We start from the raw sequence: 12247 nt of genomic DNA on the forward strand, positions 1-12247 counted from the left end.
TGTTTTCTGCAGAGCAGCTGACCTCACCTGCAGGTAGAAACCCCAAGCACCAAGGCCTTGATAAGCATTTTCTTAACTCCTGATCTGCTCGTGTTCACCTTCTGGCCATTTCTCTGGATGCTGGGAACACAGAGTAAACAGGGGGACAGTGCTCCCACCTCGCCTGTCACTGGCACCTGAGGGCACTGGGCACTGGTGACAGCAATAATGAAATAGTGCTATTCTGTTAAAGTATAATCCCCTTTGAAAAGGCAGATAAAAAGCCCCCAAAACGTTCATATCAGTGCCCAGCATTTTAGGGCAAATCATTAAAGGAAAAACCCCAAACAACAAACTGCCAAATATAAAAAAACCACAGGAACAGTCTTTCACAAAGAATCATTAATGTAGGGAAAGACTATTAACAATGAGCCCAACCATTCATTAATGAGCACTACCAAGTCTACCACCAAACCATGCCCCTAAGGACTACATCACAGCTTTTCCCTGTTCCAATGCTTCACTCTTTCTGTGAAGAAGTTTTTCCTGATATCCCATCTAAACCTCCTGTGGCACAAATTGAGTGCTTGACGGACAGCACTTAGCAAGGGGGCAAGAGGGAGGAGAAGGGAGAGGTTGGCGCACCTGAGGGACGGGGAAAGATGAAACAGGATATTGCTTCACACCGCAACACTTAAGGCCGTCGTTTTCTGGCCATTTGCGCTCATCCTACCATTTCTTACTTGGTAGAAGAGGCCGACCCCTACTTGGCCACAAGCTCCTTTCAGGAAGGTGTCAAGAGCTGGAAGGTCCCCCCTGAGCCTTCTCTTCTCCAGGCTAAACATCCCCAGCTCCCACAGCTCCTCCTTATGCGACGTGTGCTCCAGACCACTCTAAAAATCCCTCCTCACCCGCAACGCGCGTTTTGAGGAGAGCCTTTCCCAGAACAACGCTGCTGTCAATGATACTATTCATAGACGAAACGCGTTTAAACAAACCCTTCCCCGACATTACACGGTGTCAGGCCTGAGGCCGGCGCTGCCCTCATTCCTTCCCTTCCCCGCCATGGCGGCAGCAGCTTCCGGGCAGCCTCCAGTCGCGGGCTTTGTTCGTCTCTGCCTGCGCCGCCTCCGCCCCTTCCTTCCCTCCGCTCCCTCCCTTCCCCCCTTCCCTCCCTCCCCTTGGCCGGCCCGAGCGCTCGGAGAGGCCCGCGGGGCGGGGGAACGAGCGGGCCCCGCGTCCCTTCTCCCCGTCCGAGCGAGTGCCGGGGGTCTCCGCAGCGCCCGCCAGCCCCGAGTGCTGCGGGCGAGCGGCGGGGGAGGCGCCATGGCCGACCGGGCGCGGGCGGCGCTCTCCGAGTCGGGCTGGTAAGTGGGGCCGAGCTCGGCCGCGCCGCCGCCTCCGCCTCCGGGGGTGACTCCGGGCGGCGGGGCGGGGTGGGCAGTGCCCCGTGTTCGAGGCGTGCGGTGCGGGGGAGCGTCCCCGCCCCAGCTCCGCTCGGAGCCCGTCGGTGGCGGGCAGGGGGCTGTGCCGCCCCCGGTACGCTCAGGGCCTGGTGCCGGCCCGTCCTGGAGGAGAGCTCCCGGCCCCTCCGCAGAGAAGTTCCCGGTCCGTCCCGCCGGCCCTGCGGGGAAGGGCTGGCGCCCCTATCCCGGGGCCACCCCTGAGGTCCCTCGGGATCGGCGGCGGCCCCCCCGCCTGCCCCGGGACCGGCCTCGCCCGGAGGCCTGGCGCCTGCCAGTAGTGCTGGGGCTGGTAATTGCATGGTGCGCCCCTTCAGTGAGGGAGGCAAGATGGAAAAGTGGAGTTAAGGCAGGGTAAATGAACCACACATGAGGCTTGAACTCGGGTACTTGTGTTTTCTACGGAGTCCCAGTCGCTGGGCACACAATGTCCATTTTGGAAGAGTGTTTCATCGAGTTGTGCTTTTCAAATACCTGCTGCAAACACTTATTTGCTAGCCTAGAGAGGAGGTTGCATTATAGGAAGTTTTTGTTTTGGTTTGGGGCTTTTTCGTTTGTTTGTTTGCTTGTTTTGTTGAAGTGATTCACTTATTACTCAATGCTGACTTTTCTCTGTAACTACTTGGAAAGTCTTTCACCAAACCCAAAGTTTAATGCTACCTGTTAAAGCATGAAGCAACTTACACAAAGTTATTTCCAGTGGTATGTTGGGGACATTTCTGTTTTATTGTTTACATTAGTGGTTGGCCTGGATTGTGGTTTCATGCACGTCTAAGGTGGAAAAGGATAAAGTGAGTATCCTGTAATTTAGAATAGAACAGGATAATTTACTTAGGAGGGACCCTATGACAATCATCTAGTCAAATCGCTTGATGACTTCAGGGCTGACCAAATCTTGGTATGTTATTAAGGGCACTGGCCAAATACCTCTTAAACATTTGACTGGCTTGGGACATTGACCACTGCCATAAGAAACCTCTTCCAGTGTTTGACCATGCCCTCAGTAAAGAAATATCCAGTTTGAACCCTTCCTGACACAGCTTTGAGCCATCCCTGTTCGTCCTATCACTGGATCCAGGCACAAAAGATCAGCACCTCCCTCTCCACTCCCCCCACTCAGGAGGCTGTAGAAGGAGAGCAGTGAGGTTTGCCCCTCAGCCTCCTATTCTCCAGTGGAGACAAGCCAAGGTCTTCAGCTGCTCCTCACAGGACATGCCATCAGTTTTGTTGACCTCCTCCATATTTAAGGACCTTCACATAGTTTTCCAATTGTGTGCAGAGTAGTCGAGGTAAGGCCATGCCAGTGCTGAATATAGTGGGATAATCACCTCCTTTAACCCCCTGGTGATGCTGTGTTTGTTGGGCCAGCTTTTGCTACTTTGTGGTAATAGTAACCAAACAGAGTAATTAGGTGTCCTTTGGTATGCTTCTTGGATAAGTGTATCAAGACCCAGAAATATTTTTCAAAGTGGTTCTGGGGCGCACAATCTTGTGGCTCCTGGCTGTTGCTGAATTGAAATAATCATAACTTTTTCTGCTACTTTTTATAACATTAGTTAAATTAACAGGAATTTTGGACTGTGACTTGAAACTTGCCCCTATCCTTTCCTGTACTTAGACCTCTCCAAAAATGCAAAAGTTTTCCATAAAATTAGTTTTATTTTCTTAGTTTGCTTTTTTTGCTTTCTGTTGCCTATTCAAAAATTTTTCAGTTTTCAGCTCTTTAGTTATTTTACTGCCTTTTCAGCTGAACGAGTGCCATTTTCAGGTTTTTGGCAGCACAAATATGAGGTGCCTCTGAAACAGTCTGTCCCTCTGCAGTGTTTGCTGCCCTCCTCGGGGGTACAGACTCTTGAATGGCTGTCAACAGTTGTTATTCTTGCAGTTCTGTAGGGTGGGAGCCAGAGGCTGAAAGTTGAAGGGGCAAGTAATGGTCTCATTATCAGGTCCACTGGAATTATGCCCTGACCTAGTTGCATTGGGAAGGGTAGTATAAAGGAGAGAGGATTTCACACATATACTTTTGAGGAATGTGAGGTGGAGTGGAAAAAGAAATAATGATTTGGGAATCTTGCTTAGCTGTGTTCATGCACTTTAGAAAAGAGTAGTAACCTGTACATCCATGCTTCTAACTGCTTTGCTGTTGCTCTTTCTTATGATTTTTCTCATATTATTAGATCTTAGAGTTATTTAACACATCTGTGAGTGAGCCTTCAGTGGTGTTTAATGTAGTATTATGTGTCGAACTACGCTGGTGATTAAATAATGTTTTGTACCAAAGTGGTGGTTACTGTTGCTGTGACCTGATGTCAGAATGATAAGTTTTCTAGTACAAAAGCAAAACTAGTTTATGTGTTAAAATCTGGTCCCACTTAAACTGCAGAAGCACTGTATGGCACGTCAAGTAAAAAAAAAGTTGTCCTTGCTTAGCTTAAAATCTGCTAGCTTGTAAAATACTGCCTATACTGACTGGATTTTACAGTAAGTTTCTTAAACCCTACAAGGTTAGAGAGTTAAGGTAGGCATTGTTTATGTCAGTTTCTGCAACTAGTGTTTACCTTTTATGAATTAAAAATAAAGTTATTTTTCAAGTAGAACAGTAATAAAGTGTAGTTAATATTGAACAGTAATTATATATTTATTCCCCTCCCTCAACCAGGTATTGCCAGAATAATCTGTTATAAAATTGTCTCTGAATTTGTAATGTTTACCTTCAGTCTATCAATTACATTTTTGTCAGCTTCTGAAAGGTAAAGTAGCCCTACCTAATAAACAGTAGTAGGTAAAGTTGGGAGACTTTTTTTTTCTTTTTTTTGGTGATGGTGGTGTTTTATGAAAATGAGTAAAAGGCCCCTGTAGTTTGTGTGCAGAATTGTCGTTTTTCTGAAGACAGATCCCTGCAGCTCTCATTGGAAGTCTGAATTTTTTGGTGCTAGTTCTTTTTGTTATGCACTGAACTGTTCCTTGGAATGAGATATTGGCTCCAGCTAGGGGAAGAGATAAGGTGTTTGTATTATGTGTCAGTGAAAAATATATTCTGTCATGGAATAGAAGTTCTGTATTAATTTTATTTAATTATCAAACATGAGGAAGGCCAAGTGGCAGAATTACCCTTTTGTATTGTTATAGTTACATTAATGAATTTCAGAACCAGTTTTCCAGTTCTTATTAAAATATGGGCCTTAATGGAGCATGAATTAGTGAATCCAGTTTTATTACTAGAAGTGAAGTCCAGAAGAACTGCTGAATACATCCCCTTACATAAACAATGAGTCGCAAATCACTTCTTACTGGCTTGCAACATAATTTTTTGTGGTGTATTTTTTGGTTTGTTTGTTTTTTAAATTTCCTGGGTGGCATTTCACAAGAGAATATGAAAAGTCAAGACCTCTACAGTGTTCCTAGATCTTTGCAGAACCTGGGAATTTATTATATAGAAATGCCAACATATTGTCAAAAATGAAAAATATGCCATGGCCTACAGCAGGTTTAGCCTGTGGTTCACAGATCTTGGGTCTGGTGATTGATCTCTGTAGGAAAGCAAGAGGTGCAAACTGGATAAGTAAAGATTTTTTTAATACAGCTAAATGTACTTGTGAGTTCTTTGGCAACTAGTGTAGATTTTTTTATTGCACAGTGTGATGCTGTAGAAATTATTGACTCTATGGCAAAAAATATTGTCTTGTAAAGCATGATGTATTTTGAAGATTATGTAAACAAAGCTGTGACTATGAAAAGTTACTCCCAGAGATGAAGGGAAAATGGAATTGTACTAGTTGTTTGGAAACAAAAGAATACTGCTTAACAGTCCCTGAGAAAACCTTTATATTAATGTCATTGTGGTTGTATATTCTTTGCAAGTGAAAAATACCAAGTTGATGTGCAACAGACTTTTAAACTGAGTTTTTGGTATTTCAGCAAGTGGGTGATGTGCTGCATACTGGGTTTAAGATTGGTGTGTTCACATGTGTCCTCTTGTAGGACTAATCATCTGATATGATCCAAACTCTAAAGCAAAAGTAGGTGTTTGCCTGGAAATAGAAGGAAGTTCTCAAAGGGAGAATCTAACACCACTTTCTAAGAGCACAGCAGGCATTTGGCAGAGTAGTCAGTTCCAGAATTCTGCAAGATGATCTGCTTTTCCCTCATGTTTTTTTGCTGTTCCAATAAAACATTTTTGGAAATTACAGCTGAAATTGGTTCCTGCATATTGAGCAAGCTCAGGCAGGAGACAAGACTTTCCTTAGACACAAGCATAACACACATCTTATGTTTCACAGGAGAGATGCATCTGTTTTGAGATTCTTGAGACTTCTTTTGTGATATGCAAAATCTTGTGAAGTTTGGTTGGTACCATGAAATCTCAAAATGCCAGTACAAAACAAAATGCTACGTCATTGCATTTTTTATTTGTTCAGGTGTATCCCTTACTGGGTGATCTGACCAGTTGGCATTCCTGCTGGGTCACGAGTAATGGGTAGTTAGGACCTGAATTGTTTGTGTCATTTTCACTCTGGAGGAGTGCAAAAGGTCCAGCATTTTGCATTCTGTTAAGGGAAGCAATCCCAAGAAACTAATTCAGATGCTATTTTTCCCCTTCTTTTTAAAGAAGATGCCAGGTGTTTGAAAAATAACTGTTACTAGCTGGAATTGTTACAACTACAATAAACAAATTTAGGGGTATAATTAAAAGTTGAAAAAAAGGATGGGTAAAATTAGGTGATGGAAGGAGGTAGGGGACTAACATTTGGAACACTGCTGTTTGCAGAAGAGAGAACTGAAGGGGGTGAACTTGGTGAGGTTTATATAATCTGCAGGCAGGACATAAAATTAAAGTAGATCTCTTACTCACCAAATCCTACACAGTTATTGCTCACTGAATGCTGCAATGCTAGAATTGGAAAGCACTTACTGAAGTCAGTAGCAGATTGGTTTAAAAGTGGATGAAATTTTTGACTAAGGACCTCAACCAAAGCTTATTTGCTGAAGACAAGTGATTATCCTGTGGGTTAGTATGGTTGGTTAAAAGATGAGAAACAACGTAGATAAATGATTGCTTCATGTTGGAACAATGTTAGCAGTAGTTTTCTGCTAGGATTAAGGGGTTCATTATATTGAAAAATATTCTTAAGGAGTGTCAGTACTATGGCACTGTAGCAGTTTGTTGGTCTTTGGGGATTGGTAAAATACGAATTTATGAAGTACTTGCAGCAAACTCTTCCAAAGCCATTGTCCAGTTCTTTCACATGCAAGTGTAGTTCAGTTCTGGTGAATGCCAAATGATGCTCATACAAGGGAATATAATGCCAACCTGTCTACAGAGTGATAAACTCTAAATTTGCTCCTGTTACATATATACATGCATGAGAAGGGCAGTGGTCAGACAGCTGTTGGGAATTGTTCACAAAGAATTAAATCATTGTTAGGCCATTATGTTCATCAGTGGTGTGTTGAAATCATTAACAGTGTGCATTAATATAATCATTGAGGCACAGCAAGGGTTTAATACTGGAAAAGTGGATAAGAGATGTGGAAGATACTCTCTGCTGGAAGATACTCTGTGCTGAGAAACAGAACAACAGAACAAGGGAAGAGATGATAGAGATCTATAAAATCCATAGATCATAAAGAAATGATGAGTAGAAAGCAAGAGTAGCTGCTTTTCTTAGGACAAGAATTAGGCCACGTGGTGAATTAAATGTGCTACCTGATGAAAATTAGAGTAGCTTGTCAAGCAATGTGTAATTAAATTGTGGAACTTATTTGCCACATGATATTGTGGAGTAGAAAAAGTGTAAGTGAGTTTAAAATTGTAATTAGACGAAGCCAGGTAGGGATAGTTGCACTGAATACTGAACTCTACAGTGAAGCTGGCCTACCAGCTGTAAAATGGCTGATAGCCAGGAATTACTGTGGACACTTTATGTCTAGGTATTTGCTGTGGTTTGCATTCTTGACCTGAATCATCTGTCTCTGGCCACCCTTGACAAAAATGGAACTGTGTTACACAGCCCTAGACTGCGTAAGTTAAAACACCATTTATGTTCTTATTTTTATATTGTTAGGTAAACGTCCCCACACCATAGTTCTGAAGAAAAGGATTTTCTCCTCTTGATTGAAGATGAGGGAAGAGGGAGTGAGGATTTGGAGAGAAATGAACTGAACTGTTGAAAACAGAGCAAAAAGGCAAAGCAAGTGTGACAGTCCCCTATGTACTCCATCTCAGTTGTGATTTCCACTGCCTTGCTGCAGCTTGCTTCACCCTTCTGGTTTTCATCAGCTGCTGGGAGAGACTTTCCCTGCATCTTTTTATGTGAGATCTTGAATCGATTTATGCACTGTCTTGGGGAACACAGACTTCACCTGCTGGTTTCTCTGCTAGGAAGCTAAAGCACTAATATAAGATGTCCTTGATTTATAGAATTGTTGCAACTTAAAATGAAGTTGTTGCTACTGTGGAGAAAAAAAAAAAGGAGGAAAGGTAAAAGCTTACTCCACTTGGAACACATCTAAATTTAAAGACCTTTAAATTGCTGCAGTTCTCTTTGTAACGCCTGCCTTTTCAGTGTCCTGACTTTTGTTGGTATAGTGTGTCTCACATTGATTCTTTCCAATCAATGCATTCCCTGGAAATGTAGGCTTCCCATAGCTAGTCTCCTTTTCAGAGTTCTTGGAATTCTGAATGTATTGAGTCTTGTTTCAGACGTTATTTACTTAGCATTGTAATTCTTAGGCTTAGTCTTCTTGATGGAATGCAAATACTTTGTTAGGGGCAAGTGTTACTTAATGGGTTTGACTCAGTGACATTCTAGTTTCCTTCTTTCTACCTTCTTTTTGTGCTGGTGCTCTTTGAAGAGCTCATATTAAACACTGCACATTACCTCCTGTCCACTGAGTTTCATAATACTTTCTATAAATTTTTCTGTTGTTAAACTAGTTTATGTCATCACACCAGCAAGGTGATGGGGTGGAGCTTCTTACACAGTTGAGATTTATTGTTCTGACTTGATTTACCTTTTCCCTCAGAGAAATTTTGTTTCTCAGTGTAGTGTTAATGGGATTTTGGTAGGGATTTGAGGGAAGGATAGAATTAGCGGCATGCTTGATTATTATTTGCCTTTTCTAGCAAACCCAAATGAACTTCCCATTGGTAGGGTGAATTAATAAAAGCAGCAGTGTTTAAGAAGTCTAAAGTTTTCTGAAGGTCAGTATCTTACCACTTGAGCAAAGGTAGGAACTTTTAAACTTATATTTCCTGATAATTTAAATTATTAGTCAGAAAGCCACTGTCCTCTAGAATGTTCCAAATTTGAGGCATTTGGAGTAGATGTTGCATATAGATGAACTGGGTCTCAGGAGAAAGACCTTTGCAAAGTCTTTGTGTTCTGAAATCATGTTATAAGACCCTTGAGACAGATTTTTTTTTTTAAATCTCTTCCATTTCTGTGTGCTCACACTCCCCAGACAGTGAGTACTTGAGCAGCAAGCTGGTGGGAAAGTAGCTGGTGATCTTGGAGTAAGGTACTGTTATTGTTCATACTGATAACAGTGATATTCATTAGGATTTTCTGTGTATATTTTGTGTGTTACTGCTGGTTAAAATACAGCTTTATGTAAATAATACACATAGGAGTACATAGGAGTAAGAAGCTGTCCTGAAGTTTTAGAGAGAATTACACTTGGAAACATTAGATATTAAATATCCTGTACATCAGTTATTTTTTTCTGTGATTGTCATAGCAATAGGATTAAAATAAATTTAAGGCTTGATTCTCCAATCTATGCATATTGTTCATACTTTCAGGAATAGTACATTTTCTACTTCTTTGGAGCAAAAGGAGCATATTTAATTCCAGTAAGAGTCTTTCTAATAGAGCTGACAGGAAGAAGGAAAGGCTCTCCAGGGGATGAATAGTATATGCGTGTTTCTAATCACTTTTTATGTTCTTAATGTAATGCATAGTCATGAGGTGTCAGATTTTAGGAGGACTGGACAGCTCTAGGACTGATGTACAACCTTTGAGCTTCTTTGCACATTTAAGGAAAAAGAAAGTGGTTTAAATAATCTTTGTACTACTGGTAAGTAATTGAAGCATGACGGGTGTTCTTTTATTGGCATCATTTTGAACCCTTGACTTTGGAAAATGTAGCCTAGGTTTTGGAAATGACAGTGATGCCATTAACTGACAGCAAGTGAAAACTTACTGGGAAACAGACTGCTGAACTCGCTTCTTTGTGAGGGAGTGCTGTCTGGAGGCAGTGGTCAAGACTGGCTGCTTCTTTCTTTTTATTTGTCTCCTAGTGCTCCAGGAGCAGCTAGAGCTTCTAGTGCTGTGTCATATCCAAAAAAAAGCTGTTGAAGAAAGCCAGAGGAGAAAAAGCCATGTGTGTTAAGACAGCTTCAAGATACTCTCTGTGGCGTGGCAGCTGTGTCTTTGGCACGGCCCCAGCCTTAGTATATTTGTGTTCAACTTAGCACTTCAGGGTGGCTGCCAGCATTTTCTTGGGAAAATGTGAGTGAGAAAGTGTTCACAGCTTTTATCTGAGAAGAAAAGAAAAAAAGAATTTTAAGAATTTTGTTACATGAGCAAAGTAAACCCTCCACAGTGTTGTGACTTTTGTATGTCAAATTACTGTGGCCTGTTGGCCTGTTATGAATCGTGGAGTAGCAAATCTTCTCAAGGAGCAGAAAGCTTGCAAGAGCTCTTGTCCAGCAGTTTCTGACTGCAGGGGTTGTTTCTAGCATCTGCTGTTTACAGCAGTGCAGCTTGCTGGAAGCTTATCTTATCAAAGTTGGGAGTTAGTGAGGTTATCTTGGGCATATCTCTATGTGTCACCTGGAAAAGTTTGACATTTTTGCATCACAGCTATTACTGTTAGATAACAGTATGCCTGTGTTATCACTAAATCTCTTCTATTAAGTAGCTGTTAGAGACTCATGTTCACTTGTTTTTTTCAGTCTACTGAAGTTTCACTGTGTTATATTCTTCTACTGTTGTAAAATCCAATGTGTGATCTTAGTGTTTAAATACTTACAGATGTAAATTGGGATACAGCATTAAATCACAGGCTAGAAGTGTGCATTATCCAGTACCCTTATGAAAGGCATTAATAATGTTATTCTCCTATTTAATGAGGATATGAAATCACTTAGGTCTGATATTGATGGCAGTGTACTGAGTAGGTAAAATACATCTTTCAACAGGTGGATAATCTTGTTTCATGGTATTGCTTGTTAGGACGATAGAAATGGAAATTACCATTTATTATGGAAGCACATTTTCACTTCTTTTGCTTGATGTAGCTGTAATTTCTATTAGGTTCATTGTACAGTGGGAGTGCGAGAGACTTTAAAAGGCATCAGGGCAGTTAAGTTTACTCAGAGTTTCCAAGTAATACTTTTTTTTTTTACTTTTGTAACTGTGATACTGTGTCCAAGACAGTTTTAAATACAAAGCAGAGGTGAACTTTAAACTACTTTTTAGAACTGAAATTCTAATGACCATTACATTTTTCCTCTTAGCACACTTTCTGTTATACAGCTGAAAGTACTAGCAAGTGTGAAGTTTTTGATTTAACTGTTATTTGGAGAAGAGCGTAAGGGGGGAATGTATCAGTGAAGGAGCTGAAGAGAAGGTGGGTGATTTTCAAGGGTCTGGTTCTGACTGTGCAGAGTAGTGATTTCTGAATGAGGCACACTTTGTGTTGAAATAATGAGCTGCTAAGGAATGAGGAGAGGATCCTTATGTAAAAATATGATGCATCAAGCTGCTTTTCATTGAAAAGAGAATGTATAATGAGGACAGTCATGATTCTTGGTTTTAAAACTTATTTAAAGTTGTGTTCTTAAATTCAAATGTTAGGTATGATACACAGTCATGTGTGTAATACACAGGTAGGTTTTGATAGATTAGAGAATTGCAGTTCAGCTAGTGTAAGAAACAGCCTGGAATTCTGCCTTTTGGCAAATACTTGCCAAATACCTCTGCAACTTTTCACTTGAGTGCTATCTACAATTTTTGGTAAGAAATAACATCAGATTTGTTTGTAACTATGAAAATCAGAGTAAGTGAAGAAAGTGGAGGCATCATTGCTTAAACTTAATATCTTAAGATAAACAGGTTTGGGTTTGCTTAATAGTTAAATAATTCTTGAATATGTAGCATAAAATGATTTCAATCAATTTTTGTATCATTAAATAGTAGTAACTGTTTGTAGTAATCTCTTTGTTAATGGCCAAAGAAACCTCTCATTCTGAGTTTGGTCTGAAAAATTTCTGACATATGTTTCAGAATTTAATTTTGAAGAATTGTCTAAAATAGAGATAATTGGTATGGAATAAGCAAATGAAGAAACAAGAACTTGAAGGTGTTTTTATGCTTGAGTTTAAGTTTTGTAAATCCACTGAGTTCAGCCTTCATCAAATAACTATTGCAGAAATTTGCATTTGATGCTCATTTATGATTTTGGACACTTCAGGAAAAAGATTCTTTATTTGTGATTTTTAGATGGAAAAGATTTCCTTGGAGAATGCTGCTGACATTTTACCAGTGTGTGATTTTCTCTGGGTTTTGGAATGGGGAAGAGAAGGAAAGAGAATGTCTTTCTGAACACCACATTAGTCTCTGTTCTGTTTTCTTAATTTATGTTTTAGTTCCTAACTAAACCATGCCACCATATGATCATAACATGACGAAATGGAAAAAGCTTAAATTTAGTCTAGAAGAGTAATTGCTGTTATGCTTTAGCTGTGGTCATATTTTCCTCATGCTGTTGTACTAGAGATGAATTTAGTGCTTTGTAAC

At 40.8% G+C, this 12247-nt stretch overlaps 1 protein-coding gene across 4 annotated transcripts in view; it reads left to right on the forward strand.

Annotated features, from left to right (window-relative positions):
* The first annotated feature begins 1114 nt into the window (after window positions 1–1114).
* TDRD3 (tudor domain containing 3) overlaps window positions 1115–12247 on the forward strand; it is a 93816-nt gene continuing 82683 nt past the window's right edge. For 2 of the 4 annotated variants that reach the window (XM_071448513.1, XM_071448516.1), the window contains exon 1: window positions 1117–1346. In XM_071448513.1, coding sequence (XP_071304614.1) covers window positions 1306–1346 — 41 coding nt within the window. In that variant the 5' untranslated portion in view covers window positions 1117–1305. Of the gene's footprint in view, window positions 1347–12247 lie in introns of all 4 variants that reach the window. The other 2 variants (XM_071448514.1, XM_071448515.1) reach the window with 2 other exon arrangements.

Source organism: Agelaius tricolor, unplaced genomic scaffold (assembly GCF_023055355.1).
Source record: "Agelaius tricolor isolate 1412-34295 unplaced genomic scaffold, bAgeTri1.0.p SCAF_26, whole genome shotgun sequence".
Classification (NCBI taxonomy): Eukaryota; Metazoa; Chordata; class Aves; order Passeriformes; family Icteridae; genus Agelaius; species Agelaius tricolor.